General features: G+C 57.7%; 1 protein-coding gene across 4 annotated transcripts in view; it reads right to left on the reverse strand.

Moving 5' to 3' along the window:
* Phactr3 (phosphatase and actin regulator 3) overlaps positions 1-15,784 on the reverse strand; it is a 212,130-nt gene that overhangs the window by 58,941 nt on the left and 137,405 nt on the right. For all 4 annotated transcript variants that reach the window (XM_047540363.1, XM_047540364.1, XM_047540365.1 and 1 more), the window contains exons 5-7: positions 7,571-7,783; positions 2,917-3,091; positions 1,988-2,235 (exon numbers count right to left, since the gene is read on the reverse strand). In XM_047540363.1, the coding sequence (XP_047396319.1) occupies positions 1,988-2,235; positions 2,917-3,091; positions 7,571-7,783 (636 nt within the window). The remainder of the gene's footprint in view (positions 1-1,987; positions 2,236-2,916; positions 3,092-7,570; positions 7,784-15,784) is intronic.

The raw sequence follows: 15,784 nt of genomic DNA on the forward strand, positions 1-15,784 counted from the left end.
GGACACACTTGGCGGCTGTCCCGACAGAGAATCCATCAGCCCGCTGCGGGCACCGCTCTGCTTCCTCGCCAGGTGTCAGCTGAGACAGTACCAGCAGGGACAGACTCGAGACATGGCGGAGAGAATCCAGTAACAGAGCTGGACCTGGTCCTCGGGGGCACAGCAGAGCCCACGTGAGCTGCCCCTCAGTGGGGAAATCCCCAGAGAACACGTGTCAACCAGTCCTGAAGTTTGCTCCCCAGCATTTGGTGTCGGTGATGGCAACTTGGGGAGTCAGGGACACACCGGGGAACGTGGTAACCGCTTCCTGCGCCTGCTCTCGGGCCCAGGAAGCCCAGGTTACACCAACACGGGAAACTCACCCCCACCAGTATTTCAACCTCTGTCCCTGGGGCAGAGCCGAGGTTCCCAGTGACGAAAGGCGCAGGTGCCTGATCTTTGATTCCGTGTACCCTCCGGACAGGAGTCGGGACCTCATGTCGGCAGCTTGGCAATGCCCGTCGGAGGAAACCCGGAGGCCTTTCCTGGAGAGGGAGGCCCGAGGGAGGACAGCAAACGCAGCTGGAGGCTTTCTCTGTGCCCAGCCGTGAGCCAAGGGTGATGGGCTAACCCAACCAGGCCTCAGAAGAGCCTGGCATGGAGGTGGACTGCTGGGGACAGAAGCCTGGGTCCAAACCCCAGCCCAGCACCAACTGGCCAGGAGGCCTCAGCCTAGCCACATGGCCTCTCTGGGCCTCAGTTTCCCCATAGGAAAATGTCACCTACCTGGGGGAACACAGAGATTTCTATAGCAATCCCTGACCATGCCTGATACGTGCGAAACACCCGGTAAGACAGGGTGGCCACCGCCATCAACAGGGTCCAAGAACCATGTCACAGAGTGGGTGAGGGACTCAAACAGGGTCACACCCCAAGTGCAGGGCCCAGTCTACACCGGTGGTATCCAGCGAGGGTGATTCCCTGCCTCAGGGCCACTTCTGACAGGTAGAGACCAGGGAGGCTGCTAAACATCCTGATGCCCAGCATGGCCTCCATGGTAGAGCCTCCTAGGCCTGAATAGCACTAGGGCCGCGGCTGAGGCCCCGTTACACCTGCTGGACTCGGCGTGACCCATGTCGCCCTGTCCTGCGGGAGGCAGTGGGTGTTTAAGGGCACGCCTTTGGCAGGCTCCAGAGTCGAACACGTCTGGGCAGTACCAGGGTCTGTCTCTGCAGAGTCGTCCACGGCCACCTGGCCAAGCGCCGGCTGAGTTTCTGCCACAGAGACCCTGACTCAACCATCAGCGCTGGCCCCCCAATGGGATCCCAGTGCCCCCTGGGTCCTGCAGCCCCACCTGGGTTCCTTAGACCAGGTGGAGAGGCTGGGAGGGAGGCAAGGTGACAGGAGGGACACTGTGCAGTCCTGGTGGCACCTGCCACCCCGTCCCGTCGGCTCCGTCAGAACCAGCATCGCCATCAGTCACCACCCATTCCACTGGACCCCTGGGGAAGAGGGCCTGGCCTCCTCTCCAGGACAGGGAGGCCCCGCTCTGTCCACCCACGACTTCTGCACGGCCGTGGTGGAGCCACCCGTCCAGCACCGTCCCCGCTTCCACGTCTTGCCTTGCTCTCTCAACCGGGGCTTCCTCCGTAGAGTCCAAACCCTGGACGTGCGCAGGGCACCACGGCTTTGGCACACCGCCGGGGCAGCACCCTCAAAGCCACCTGCCATGCACGCTAACGTATGTCCACTCCTCAGAGAAGGAGAACCTGGGACGACACCAAGCCTCCCGCACAGCAGGCTTCGGGGGCCTCGTCCCTCCCGAGTCTGGCCGCAGGCCTGGCGGCACGTCCTAGAAGAGGCGCGTCCTGGGGAGTCTGCCCTACGCCTCTCCACGTGTGGACCCCAGCTGCCCGCTGCGTGCTGGCAGAGAAGTGCCAGCTGGGGTGTGGCCGGGTGCCGGCCCCTGGGGGCTCTGCCCGGCCCAGCATCACCTCGCCCTCCTCACCAGAGATGACGGAGTCGTTCAGCACCTCTTCATCCTGGTACAGAAGCAGGTCGTCCGCGAGCTCGGGACTCGCCATCAGGTTCTCCTTGTTCTCCTCCGACTCCTTCGCTGTCGCCCGCTTGCTCTCCAAGACCCCGTCGAAGCTCCAAGTCTCCTCCCGCTCCTTGCCCCGCTCCATGCTGGACGTTCTCGACAGACGGACATCCACCCGCTTCTTTGGAGACACTTTGCTTTCCCGTCCTTGAAAACTAGAACAGAAAGTCACAATAGTCCTACGCCAGCCCTTGCTGGAAACCTGGCAAGAGCGACTTGGGGACAAGGTGACCCTGAGAAATGCAGCTTCTGTCCTGGGCACCTGGCAGGGAGCAGTGAACAACCTTGGCCCTGGGCAGGGGGCTGTTCTGGAGAGCACAGAGCATGCGGTGACAAGGCCACCAATGCGGGGCTAGAATCGAGGGCTTCGCGGGCCTGAGAAGGGCACTCTGCTCCTCTGATGTTCTGCAAAGCAAGTGTCCTGTGGCCCATGCTGCCTCCAGTGACCCCCTTCCCCTTCTACCCAGGGGCCACGTGGATGGAGAGCAAGAGGTGGCCATGGGCACGGGCCTCTGACCCACCCAGTGAGACACTCCAGACCTTGAGTTCTGCACCAACAGCAGCCCTACCCTGTCGGCCACTCTGCCTGTGACACCCCTGCATCCCCAGGTCCCCTCATGTGCAGCCCTGGCCTGTCCCCTCCATGGGAGCCAAGGTCAACCATGAGGTCTGCAACACCTGGGGCCAACCAGGCGCAGTGTCCTTGTCAGAGATCATCCAGTATGTCAAGATGGCGGCAGCGGTGCCGGGACCCCGGGCCACCCCGGGCAGAGGCCCGCACGGGAGCCTGGCGGGAGTGCTGGTAGCGCGCTGTCCCGAGCAGAGCAGGGTCTCACCTGTCCTGACGCTGCTTCGTGGCCAGAGCCCTGTGCAGCTCTTCCATGACGCGGCTGGGGGGCAGCGGCCGGTGGACCGTGGTGAGGTGCGGGGACCCCGTGGGCGTCGAAAGCTGTCCTCGGAGGGGCGGGTCCGTGCTCTTCACACTGGGGCCTTGAAAGAGCACAGCCTGGCCTGTCGTGGGAGGAACCGAGGAGAACATCACAGTCCAGGCTGGACCAGGGCACCTGTCCATGTCCCTCCACCCACAGGGCCCGCCTGCAGGGGCTGAGCGGTGCAGGGTGGGCCACCGTCCTTCCTGCCTGCTCTCTGCTCAGACGAGCCTCCTCCTCCTTCCCTGCTGGGACCCGCATCCCACAGCCACACTTCATCTGGAACCCGGAGCCTTCCCGGGCTCTGCGGCCACCTCCAGCCTGGGTGACTCCAAGCCGACTGTGCCTCCACCCTGTCCTGCCTCCGCGAAGGAGCCCTCTGGAAGGCCACTCCATCTGTGATGGGCTGACAGATCTGACTCCATGAGAATGTTACAGGCCAGACTCTAAGGGAAATGACTAAACAGACTCCATTTTGCTCTGAGACTCCACGTTATGTAGGAAATAAGCTTCTCCCATGGGAACACCCGCCTCTGTGCCCATCATCAGTTACCTGGTGTGACATGTTTAATAATATACAATGGCAACTCCTATGTAGTAAAGAATTGCTCTCTTTTGATTCCTGTTGCTCCTAAACAATGTACCATGTGAACAGTGACCGTGTGGATGTTAGCAACCATTCTTTAGTTTGTACCTAGGTAAGGGTCATTTTGACCCACTTCCCCCTCTGTTGATGATCTCATGATGTTAGTTTGTAGTTTCAAATCATAGCAACAGACACTAATGATTGATGTGATTTTTGGTATAAGAACCCCTACAACCTGTGGTTGGGGCTGTTCTCCCAATAGCCATTTTTTGGGGCATGTGTGAGGTAGTCAGTCGGTCGGCTTAATAAAGACTCTCAAATTGGACTTCTGAGTGGTGACCGGTCTGTTCTTAAGTTGCGCCCCATAACGCATCAGCTCCTCCCATCTTCCTTAGGGTGAGCTCAAGCTCACGCCCAGGCCAAGGCCCCCTGCACCATCCTGCTCTGCCTCCTGGCTTCGCCTCCTCCTCAACCACCTCATGCAGCACGAGAGGCTCTTTCCAGCCTGTCCCCACACTGAGCCCTGCACAGGCTCTCCCTCTGCCTGTGGTGCTTTCCCTCCCCTGCTGCGCTCCCCGCTGTGGTGAGGCCTTGTGTGAATCCCGCCTGTCTGGAACCTGACACCCACCCTGGGGACCTGAGGCTGTCCCAACACCCTCTCCTCCCACTTGGGGAGGTGACCCTGTGGGGTCTGCCTTCTCACCAAGGGATCCCCCCGGCCCAGCTCTTAAAATCTGTGCAAAACCCACGTATTTACATAAAGTGAATTTGAAGCTCCTCAAAGCAGAGGAGCTCGATCACAGTGCATGAAGACGGCCTGCCCGCAACAAACACCTCCCCCCCAGGGCTGCGAGCAAGCCCCCGGAGGTGCTCCGAGCGGCAGGGCCTCGGAATTCTTTGCAGGATTCAGCCTGTGGTCTCAGTCTTCCTCTCGCCAGCAGTGAGAGCCGGGGCGGAGCCCCACAGCTCTGTCTGCTTGTCCACAATGTAGGCCACCAGCTCCTCGGCACAACGGACACCGGCAGCCCCGCCCCACTCCCTCCGGGGCTTCTACACACTCTACCTGCAACCATCCCAGCAGGCTGATGCAAGTGAGTCGACTCTTCTTCAATCCCAACAGGAAGAAATAGGGACCTAAGTCACGCCCTGTCCTGAACACACAGTGACACATGGCCCCGCACAATCTTGGAGTGTGAACGGCGTCCATAAGAGCACGTCTCAAGAGCGGAAGTATCTTGGAGGCTCTCGGCTCTTCAACTTTCTTTGTAAGCAGAGCCAGGCTTTGGGCCCACAGCCCAGCCCTGCCCTGGGCAGTGGAGCCCCGAGGGGCAAGGCAGAGAGGTGGCCAGGAAAGAGTCCAGGGAAAGAGACAGCAGGAGCCATGTGGCAGAGGGACCTGTGAACAGAGAGCTGAGGAACCAGGAGGTGCCAGCTGCGCAAGGTGTGACCAGACTGGACAGGGGCTCCAGCAGCCGGTTCCCATGCACCTCAGCACTCCTGCAGACCGTCCCTGCCCACAGTGACCACACCCTGAGCACCTGCAGGGGATCCTCAGTGTCACCCATCTCTAGCCAGTGTTGCCAATGCCCCACTGGATCCCATGAGAAGGATTCATTTAGACACGTCTTATAAGTAGGGAAACAGAGGCAGTGTGGCCTGGCTGGGACTGTCTGGGGCCACAGTCCAGGACTGACCACAGTGGACCACAAATGTGACCAACAAGCTCTCCCTCCACTGCTCTAGGAATCACTGTGCCCACCCTGGGGGTATAGTGCCCAGTGGGCCACTTCTGGCTCCCATTTCCCAGAGGAGGAAACTGAGGTTCAGAGCAGCTCAGGAGCATGCTGCCAGGAGGCTCACAGCTCCCATAACAATTGTCAGGGGTGGAGGGAGCCCTGCAAGGGAGCGTCTGTCACCCAGAGACTGAGCAGGGAGAGCCCTAGCGAGGAGCTGCCTGGCCTGTCCAGGACCCACACAGCTGAGACATAGGAGGCAGGGGCCTGTGGACATGGACGAAATGGACAGGCAGCACAGCAGCAAGTAGAGGAGCACCTGCCTACCTCGATGGGGCCCCTGTGACTCAGGGGTGCCAAAGACTTTCCAGAAAAGACCAGAAATGTGGCCCATGAACAAGAAAACAGGACTTGCCAGACACCAGAGCTGCTGGCAGTGCCTTGATGGTGGACTTCCGTTTTCCAGCACGGTGAGAAATAATCCCTCTTGTTTATAGCCACCAGTTACTTTGCAGCAGCTGAAATGGACCGAGACACCTGTGGCCCTGTCCCAGGTGAGAGCATGCCTAGGTGGAGACCTGGGTGGGCACCTGTACCCCATGCCAGGGAGCCGGCTTGCCAGGGGGTACTCCCTCGGCTGTCACGCAGCCTTCACGCACTGCGGCGAGCATTCCCGAAGGCAAGGGGAGCGCCTCAGAGATTCGGGCTCAGCCTTGGCTGGAAAGGGCTCCCCAAAGATGGCAGGAAGGTGCCCTCCTCTAACTTGGGTGTCCATGCCACCCAGAATGCCCAGATTTCTTGACCTTTCCAGAGATGCAGACAGCAGCTTTCTCCACACACACATCCCATTGGTCACCTGCACTTGCTGAGCACCTGCTGTATGCCAGCTCAGTGGCTGCATTCAGACCTGACAGTGAACACAGAGTGGGGCTGGGAAGGTGGCTGGACCTGCAGAGAGGCGGATTAGGGTCCCAGAGATACTGGAACAAGTGACCACCAACTGGGCAGCTTCTGCAAAGGAAGGCCTTCCGCAGCTCTCCACACTCCAGGTGTGGGCAGGGTGGCTCCTGAGGACGTGTGGGAGAGACCCCGGCCTCTCTCCCAGCTCCGGGCTGCCATTGCTCCTGCCTCTGCTTCCATCTTCAGGTGTCCTTCTCTGCATGTCCTTCCCTGCCTCTACAGGGACACCTGCCCTGGACTCAGGCCCACCGTAGCCCAGTGATACTATTGATGAGGCCACGAGGTTCCGGCTTGGCCCATGTCCTAAGGGACGCCACTCTGTCACTATTCAAGGCAAAACAACCTGGCACGTGCTGTGGGGTGATTGGTTGGTTAGGTCCCCAAGAGGGGCAGCTTGAGCCAAGCGTATGGGCCATAGAGGACACATGGGGAGCTGGGAGGGACCGGCCAGCAGGAGGGTGGCCCGCCCCCTCTCAGCCTCCCCCAACCAGTGACATACCCCTTGTGGATGACAACAGTGCACTTGGTCACAACCACTCAATCAACAGCACGCCTGGTCCCAGACCCAGAGCCCCCGCATGCACATACCCACCTCCTCTGGTTCTGGGTCTCTGGGTTGAGAGACTCAGGTGCACTTAATGCTTACTCTGATCAGAGTAGAGGGAACTGGCCCAGGGAGAGGCAGCCCCCACTGAGAACACCTGGGGGCGTGTGCGTCCCACCCTACAGGGTGCTGAGGCCACCTTCTGAGCTCAAGCCCCCGCTCCTGGTCCAGCAGCTGAGGCCCCAGGTTAATGTATGCTGGAGGAGGGGCTGGGTCACCCATGCAGGTAGCTCTGTGTGGTGGCCACTGGCCTTGGGCTGAGGACTGGGTTAGAGTCTCCATCGGCTGTGGGACTTGGGATGAGTTACTGGAGTTTCCTGAACTTGGTTTCCTAAACTGCAAGCTGGGCACATACACCAGCCTGCAGAGGCTGGCCTGCAGGTCCAGTGAGGCGCCTGGTCCAAGCTCCACCCGGTGAGTGGTGTCCCCAGTGCTGGCCTGGCGTCCCCTTGAGCATGAACTCCTGAAAGCCACCACCTCCCGGCAAGCAGGCTCTTCTTCCCCAAGACCCGCAGTTCCCTTGAGCTCCAGCCACGAAGGGCCAGAATCAGCCCAGTGTGAGGCCCCAGCATGATGGCCGAAGGTGCAGAGGGCAGGCGGGAGGGATGCAGGGAAGGATGGGTGGATGGACAGATGGATGGGAGGGAGGAAGATGGCCGAGGATGCACGTGGACCCACCTGTGACGTTTTTTGTGGTTTTGGAGTTCACCTTGGGTGGCGGGGTGGGCAGCAGTGGCGGGCTGGGGAGCTGGCCCATGGACCTCTCCAGGGGTCTGGGTGGACTTTCCAGGGAGTCAGACCCTGCTGAGGCCTGAGAGAGCTCGTCCGTGGTGGGCAGGAGGCTGCTGGGGTCTGCTTCCTCCCTGCTGCAGGCAGATGGCACCTTGGTTGCTTCAAAGGCAAAAAGAGGGCTCATAACTTGTTCCTGGGACCACAGTGCTGAGCAAGCAAAGCAAGGGAGTCTGGTGAGATGGGATTGTAATAGGGAACGCAGGGCAGGGCTGCCTTCACACATGCACTGACTTCCCCCGAGCTCAGCCACCAAGAGGAGGGAGAGAGGGAGGTCATCCTGAGTGTGGGTGGCCCTGCCCCTTTCCCACGCAACAGACGAGGTCCCCTCACCTGCACGGTGGCCACTGTGACAGGTCCTGGGGTCAGACACACCCAGGCTCAAGTTGCCTCTGCACTTGCTGTGACCTGAGTTACTAAACCTCTCTGTGCCTCCATTAACTCATGTGTGACCCTGTACTCATGACAAGAGCCACTCACGGGCAGGTTACTTTGAGGTTTCACAGGAAGTGACGGATGTGTGCCTGGTACGTCGAGACCTTCACGCTAGCAGCTCTGGCTTCTACGTCTGGTTCCCAGCAACCCTGCCCTGACATGTCCCTGGGTTTTGAGGAAGGGCAGCTGGCCCAGAGCCCTCGTCCCCTCTCCAGCTGCATGTCGAGGACCTTGTGCCTCCTTGAGCACTCTAGGTCACCCCCTCTGCCTTCTCATTTCTCTCTTGGCCCAGCCCACGTCCCACTGTCCACCGTTTCTTTTTCTTTCTTTTTTTTTTTTTTGGTATTAGAGATTGAACCAAGGGGTGCCCAACAACTGGGTCTCATTTCCAATCCTTTTTATTTTTTATTTTGAGACAGGGTCTAAGTTGTTTAGGGCCTCACTTAGTTGCTGAGGCTGGCCTCACACTTGCAATCCTCCTGCCTCAGACTCCTAAGCCACTGGGATTACAGGCGCATGCCACCATGCCCAGCACTGTCCACCATTTCAACCGCAAGCCACCAGTGCAAGTCACCAATGTCCTAAGTCCCTTGCCCAGCTTCCTTTGCACTGAGTCCTGGGGAAATCCTGCCTCTGGTGAAGCCCCCACCCACCTGCCCCCACCCATGACAGATGCTGCAGGAGGACAGTGACATGGGGGACTATTGAACTTCTGGGTCCAGTCTGGCCTCCCTCCCTCAGGCAACTGATCCCCGTGTCCCTGACCTTTCCTGCCTCTAGCCCTCTTTCCTCAACTGTCGCACAGCTTCACCTGCAGCTTTGTAGGGTAAACTGAGGCCTCAGGTGAGGGCTCCTCTCGATCCCCAATCCAGATGCGAGCCTGCTGTCCCTCACACAGGAAGACAGGCGGCCCCGTGGGCCCAGGCACATCCTCATTCCCTGCCTCAGCAGGTCCCGAGGTGCCAAGCCCCACAGAAGGCACGTGATGAATGTCTTTGGGCCCTGCTGAACCTCCTGAGGAAGAGGCCAACACTGTCACCGCGCATCTGGCAGCCTGGTGGGGCGGTCCTCGGGCCATGGTATCTGCCAGCCTGGGATCTCCCCGTCTCTGAATGCTGCTAGGTCTTGCGCTGTCCGTGGTGCTGAAGTCGCAGTGAGGCTGAACAGGGCACCTGCCCTTTCCTGCCCTGAGAGTGTCCAGGGAGGCCATAGATACACAGCACAAGCCCACACCCCTCCGCTGCCACATCTTTTGTGCCTCCACCATCTTACACTGGAGATTTTGCTCTAAGGCTGGGCCCTCTCCTGTGATAAGTTCATGGAATATAGGCTTTGCCTCTGAGGGCTGGCCCTCCCGACTCCAGGAGAGCCTCTCACAACAGATGCAGGGGCCCAGCTGCCAGGAAGGAGGCTGGACTGAGCTTGGCCATCATAGCAGGCTTGTACCTTGGTCCTGCATGGGTGTCCAAGTGAAAACACTCGGAGTTTATTTTCTTGCAATTACCAAACTGTCCTCAAAGCTTCTTTTTTAAGACTCCTGGACTCTAGGACTCCTGGACTCAAGAGCATCATTATGTCCAGTGAACTGTAACCTGCAACTCTTTTAAATTTTTAATGATTTTATTTTATCTGTTCTAATTAGTTGTACATGGCAGTAGAATGCATTTATATATTTTGATAGATCATACATAAATGGAGTATCATCTCTCATTTTTCTGCTTACACATACTGCAAGATCACATCAGTAACCTGCAACTTTTAAAATTCACAATTCTGATGAGTCATTTTACTTTATAATCTTTTCCCTGATAACATAGGCCTTTTGTGTGTTCTAGGTAAAAACAGTTGTGCGGTTTCCCTGTTAAGCCGCAGGTGAGCACATGCACGCCCATTTTCTCTGATGCCAGTCTTGGGGGTTTTGCTGGGGATCCTGCCTCACACAAACCAGCAGGGCAGCAGACGCCCGAACCCTCAGGACGCACGCTCAGCGTCCAGGTCCTCAGCATCCAAGCTCAGGGTCAGGTCAGCAGGCACACGGTGCGCTTGAGTTCGCAGCCTGCATGGCCTGGTCTCCCACGAGATCCCACAGTCCCGTTTCTAGAGCCCACACCGTCGTGGGCACTTTGCTGATGGAGGCTGTGGAGAGCCCCACACTTGGAACCTGCTTTGACGGTTGGACCTTTGCATGCCTTCTTGCTCTGATTCCATCTGGGTGAACAGGTCACACTGGGCACCCAGCATGATTCTGGTCATGAGGGGCAGAGACAGAGGAATGGCTCTCCTGGCCTCACCCAGGCCAGTCTCCAGCACGCCTCCCTTTCTGTGTGTGCTTGACCCCCTTCCAGATGAGGTTCTTGCTCTCTGCCTCTGTGTACCTCAGTTTCCTATCTGTACCTGCAAGGGCACCCATCCCTGTCCACAGGAGCGGAGGCTGCACGGGGTCATGGAAGGGCGCCTGGAGCCATGTGGCACCTGCCCAGTGTGAGCAGCCAAGGGCCAGGCTGCCAAGTGAGCAATTCTGGTTTTTTTTTGAGCGGGGGAGGGTACCAGGGATTGAACTCAGGGTCACTTGACCACTGAGCCACACCCAAGCCCTAGTTTGTATTTTATTTATAGACAGAGTCTCACTGAATTTCTTAGCACCTCGCTTTTGCTGAGGCTGGCTTTGGACTCGCGAGCCTCCTGCCTCAGCCTCCCAAGCCTCCAGGATTTCAGGCATGTGCCACTGCGCCCGGCATGAGCGCATCATTTTAGCAGATTGATGGGCCTCCTTGTTTCAGGAAGGTGTGTTCAGCCTCAGCAGCACTGACATCTAGGGCTCCACTCCTCATGATGAGTGGTGTCCTGTGTTAAATGCTCGGCAGCAGCCCTGGCCTCACTCATCAGATGCCAGTAGTGTCTCCAGGTGAAACAACCCAGTGTCTACAGACACTGCCACACAGTGTGCATGGGGACAGTGTGAGGCTGAGGCTGGCACCATTACTCTAGGTAAGCGCTACTCACATTTTTAGGGGACATGCTTTGTGGTGGAGGGAGGCCCAGGTGAGAGTCACAGTTGTGACATCCTCATGGCCCCAGCCTGGGTTCTGCAGAATGGAGGTCTGGACAGGCCCATTCAGTCCTCTGGGTCCTAGTGTCTTCCCAGGACCTTGGAATCAGCATTTCAACTGGGATTCCCAAGTCTGTGTGGGGGCATAGCCAGGGGAAGGGCCAACTGGGAAACGGAGCACCTGGGCTTGGGCCTCACTCCTAGGTTAGCGACTGGCCCTCCTGCATCTGGGTCAGTGCTCTGAGTAGGTCTTCACTAGAGAGCATGGATTTGGCCAATTCCACATGCCCATGCAGCATCGAGAGACTGTCCCCCCGGCCTCTGTTACCACTGTCTCCATTTCTTCAGATCACAACTATCTACCATTTGAAAACCAGTCAGACCCTCCTGACCTCATGTACCCCCAGCTTTGGCTACATTCTCTGCTCCTTTGAAAACTGAACTTATCAACAGGTCTTCAGACTACATCTCTAACCCCGCCACCTACTCCCCCTTCCTCCCCCTTGCTGAGCCGCAGCTTCCCTGCCCACTTGTTGCCCGGTCTCCATGCTGACCACACATGTTCAGGCCCTGGTGAGTTCTGTCCCTGCACCCAGCTGCCTGGGAGTCCAGCCTTGGTCCTCCTCCCCCTCCTCCCTCTCATGAGTCAATCCCATAACTGGACCTCTGGCTTCAGAATCCCCCCCATCCCTGATGACCCTTGACTGCTCCTCTGAGCTCTGGACTCATAGCCACCCAGACATCTCCATCTGGAGGTCAAATAGGCATGACAAGACACACCCCCACCCAGCTCTTGATTTCCCAGAACAAGCCCTCCCAGGGTGGCCACCCTCCCTCACTTGTCCAGCAGCAATCCAGCTTGTGAATGTGATTGAACACCAGTGGGGTCCAGGAGCTGCAGCCATAGCCTGAAGCAAGACAGAACCCCTCACCAGGCTTAGTGCCACCTGGCCCACCATGCAGCAGGACGGGTGCCCACCAGGCCTTGTCTTCTCCTTTCTACACCTTTCACACCCAACGTGTGGTGAAGTTCTATAAGCTTTACATCCAAAATATCTCAAAAACATCCACTTGATCCACTGAGAGTTGCCAGGACCTCTGCCTGGACCCCAGTCATGGTCCCCTGATGGCCCTAAGCTCCACCCTTGCCTCCCACCCTTCCCAAGCCCATCCCCTCTAGAGGGCCAGAGGGTAAATGTTTTCCGTGTGGATTATATGGTCTTTGCTGCAATTATAGTGTGTTGGTATGGAAAACTCTGGAAGGCATGGCCAATACAAATAGCTAAATCCCTCCTGACTTCTCACCACCATGGCCATGGGGTCACCTCTTACCCTCAGCACTGCCCAACAGAACTGTCTCCTCCTTGTGCGCAGGGTAGCCATTCACTGCAAGTGGTCACTGAACAATGAATGGGCTGATGTTCCTGGGGTGCTGGAACTTTATTGTATTCTAATTTGCTCAGGTAACCAGCGGCTACTGCACTAGAGAGTAGATCTGGATCCTCTGGGAGTGAGTCAGGACCCAGTGCACCCTTCCAGGCAGAGAGTGGATGGGAGGCAGGTGCTGGACGGAGAGAGAGGGGCAACCTCTTGGCCTCCATGCTGTGCCAGTCCCTTAGCAGCACCTGAAGGTCACACAGTCAGGCGCAGCATGCAGGATCGGGCCTGCGGCTTGCAGCTGAAAAGCTCCTGTTCAAGACTGTAGAAAAGGCTCATATTCCAGAGCATTTCACAAGCAGAGCAAAGTTTTATCTTCTACTTGGCTCTAGTTTGGGTGTGAATGCTGTGGTTAAGAGCAAACCACAGAGACAGGCATGGTGGTATATGCCTGGAATCCAGAGACTAAGGAGGATGAGGCAGGAGGATTGCAAGTTCAGGGTCGGTTTCAGCAACTTAGCAAGGCTCTAAGCAATTTAGCAAGACCTCTTGTAATTAAAAAAAAAAAAAAAAAGAAAAAAAAGAAACTCAAACCCCAGTTGTCTGCGCTGTGGCCTTGGGAGAATGACTTACCTCCCTAGGCCCGTTTTATGTACAATATATCAAGTGGTCACAAGATAACTCAGTGCATGCAGAAATGCTCACCAGTGCCACTTCTTTGTATTAGTGTACTCATGGGAACTCCAGGTGGGCCCTGCCCAGCCACACAGTACTGAATAGGATCCTGTCCCCTGAATGTTAAAACGCCAGCTCCTCCCAAGAGTCACAGGGAGTGATCGGCCACTGGTGCTGCAGCATCTGAACCAGACCCAGAGAAACCATCTCCCAAACACAGAAGCCCAGCCACCCTGAATCACAATGACTGCCGACCTCTTTGACGGCTGTCTCTTCCCAAGGTCTCTGCAGTGTCTGGACACATCGGCCTGCATACACCGTGGTTGGGGCACAAAAACAGCAGCCCCGGTGAAGGGAGGCGCCGGCCAGCCAGGGGTGGCCCTTCCCACTTTCCAAGACCCCTCGCCCCGACCCAGGGAAGTTCATGGAAGGTTTGATTTTTATGAGAAGGAAGCTCACTTTCCTTGGCTTTCAAAAAGCAGCCGAGTGTCTGGAATAGCGGAAAGCACACTGGAGAGAGGCCAGGGGCTCCAAGCGCAGACTGGCCCACAGGGCATCGCGTGAGCTGGCCCAAGGTCAGGGATAGAAGCTGGGCACTGCAATGACTCATTTGCTTGGGAATCTGTTTTCTCTGCCATTGGGTGACATCTGTCTTTTAGGAAATTAGTTTCAATGCAGAGGGCCGGGGTCCAGGTGTGGGCAGCTCCCTTGGGTGCTGAGATGCAGGATGTGAGAAAGGGAGAGAACAGTACTGGACTAAGGGTTGTCCTCCCAAGATCTGAAACAGGAGGCTTCAGAGACCTCAGGTCCTAACTTGCCAGCAGTGACTACCTCATTACCTCCATAGGCCCATCCCGAAGGTCAAAAGGTAAGGCCAGGTCCCTGACCTTCCCAGAAGAGGAGGCCAGGCAAGCCCACACAGAGAAGACCCCATCTGCAGGGGTCCCTGCTCCACTCAGGCACCGTGGCTGGGTAAACAGGTCCTGTGGGGCCTCGACTTTGATGGTCCAAAAGAAATTGCACATGTGCATTGTGATTTTTTAAACATTTGAAAACACGTCAAGCCAATGTTTAAAACAGTGTTTACGACCTGCGCGTTGTCAACCTGTTCCCTCACTGAAGTGTCCCTGCAGGGCTGGGCTTGTAAATGCAGACCCAGAGCTGCTTGCCACGGGACAACCCTCCTGGTTCAGAACCAGGGCCTGCAGGGTGGGGCAAGGTCACGGGCTGCCCCAGCTCAGTAGCAAGATGCAGGTGGCCCCACATCCAAGGACACACAGCCAGTAGGGGCACTGCCTCCCAGGGTGTGTCCATAGGCCACCAGAGACCACGTGTCCAAAGGCTAGTGACCATAAGGACAAGGACAGTAATGATGGTTCAACACAAGACGGGCAAAACGTTTTGAGTGCCAGTGAGCACCAGGGCTGAGCGGGGTGTTTTCTGGGGATTGCCTGCGAGGTTTGTGTGACATTCTTACTTTATAGTTCATGAAACAAGCTCAGAGAGGTTACATGACTTGCCTGTAGTCACACAGTTTCCCATGTCAGCCTCAGCCTGTTGTCAGAGACGGTGCCCTCACTGTCCCATCTGTCTTTGGGGGACTCACTCAGCCTGCCTGCCTCCTTTTCATCCTGGGACATGCTGGTCTCCTGGGGCTGTTTCCAGGATGAACAAGGGGGCCTGGCCACAGCACAGAGGGCAGCTGCCCGCAGAGCACACACCCTGAACACAACTGTCCACGTAGCCATGATCACCGGGGGTGTGAGGACCCGACTGCATCCCTAAGGAGTGAGCAGTCATCGGGAAGCGGAAGCTGGAGGTGGGGGCGTGGACCCCCGTACTTCCTGCTTCAGAAGGTGCATTCTGCTCTGAGTGAACTCACGAAAGGAAACCCTCCTGCGAGCCTGGCGGAGACCCCTTGTGCTAAGCAATGAAAACAGACACTACTGAAATGTCTTCCCACTGTCTGCCCTGTGCCACCCCTGTGAAGTCACTCACGTCCCCAGGGGCTCAGGACTCACAAGGAGAAGCAGGGTGCACAGCAATGAGCCTCCCCCGTGCACGATGGGCGTCCCCCTGCCCGCCCCCACCGCAGCACTCTGCAGGGAGAGCCACTGGCCAGCCTCGGGACGCTGGCTGCCTCAGGAAGCTGCCCGGGCACTGGGAGAGCTTTGCCCAGCCTCGCTTGTCCTGCCCCAGCTCTGGCTGCACCTGATCACCTCCAGATGGTCAAAGGCCCTGGTCTCTCTGCTCCTTGGCCAACTAGGCCACCGAGACTCCGTGGCTGTTCCAGGAGCGGCTTCACTGGCACACACCACCCGCTGCCACTCATGTCACCTCTGGCTGCTTCTGGGCCTCAAGCCCTGCGCTGAGCGTTGGGTCAGAGGCACCGGCCTCCCCAGGACAACTTCTTCAGCCCCTGTCCTCTGCCGTCCGTCTTCATGTACTCTTCCTGCCCTGGGCGCCCTGCCCCTGGCTCCCTGCAGAGCCCACCGCTGCTGTCCCTCAGGCAGGTCCAGCCCGGTAGTCCCTCCATGCAAACTCACGGCAGCAACAATGCCGCTCTG

Source organism: Sciurus carolinensis, chromosome 2 (genome assembly GCF_902686445.1).
Source record: "Sciurus carolinensis chromosome 2, mSciCar1.2, whole genome shotgun sequence".
Classification (NCBI taxonomy): Eukaryota; Metazoa; Chordata; class Mammalia; order Rodentia; family Sciuridae; genus Sciurus; species Sciurus carolinensis.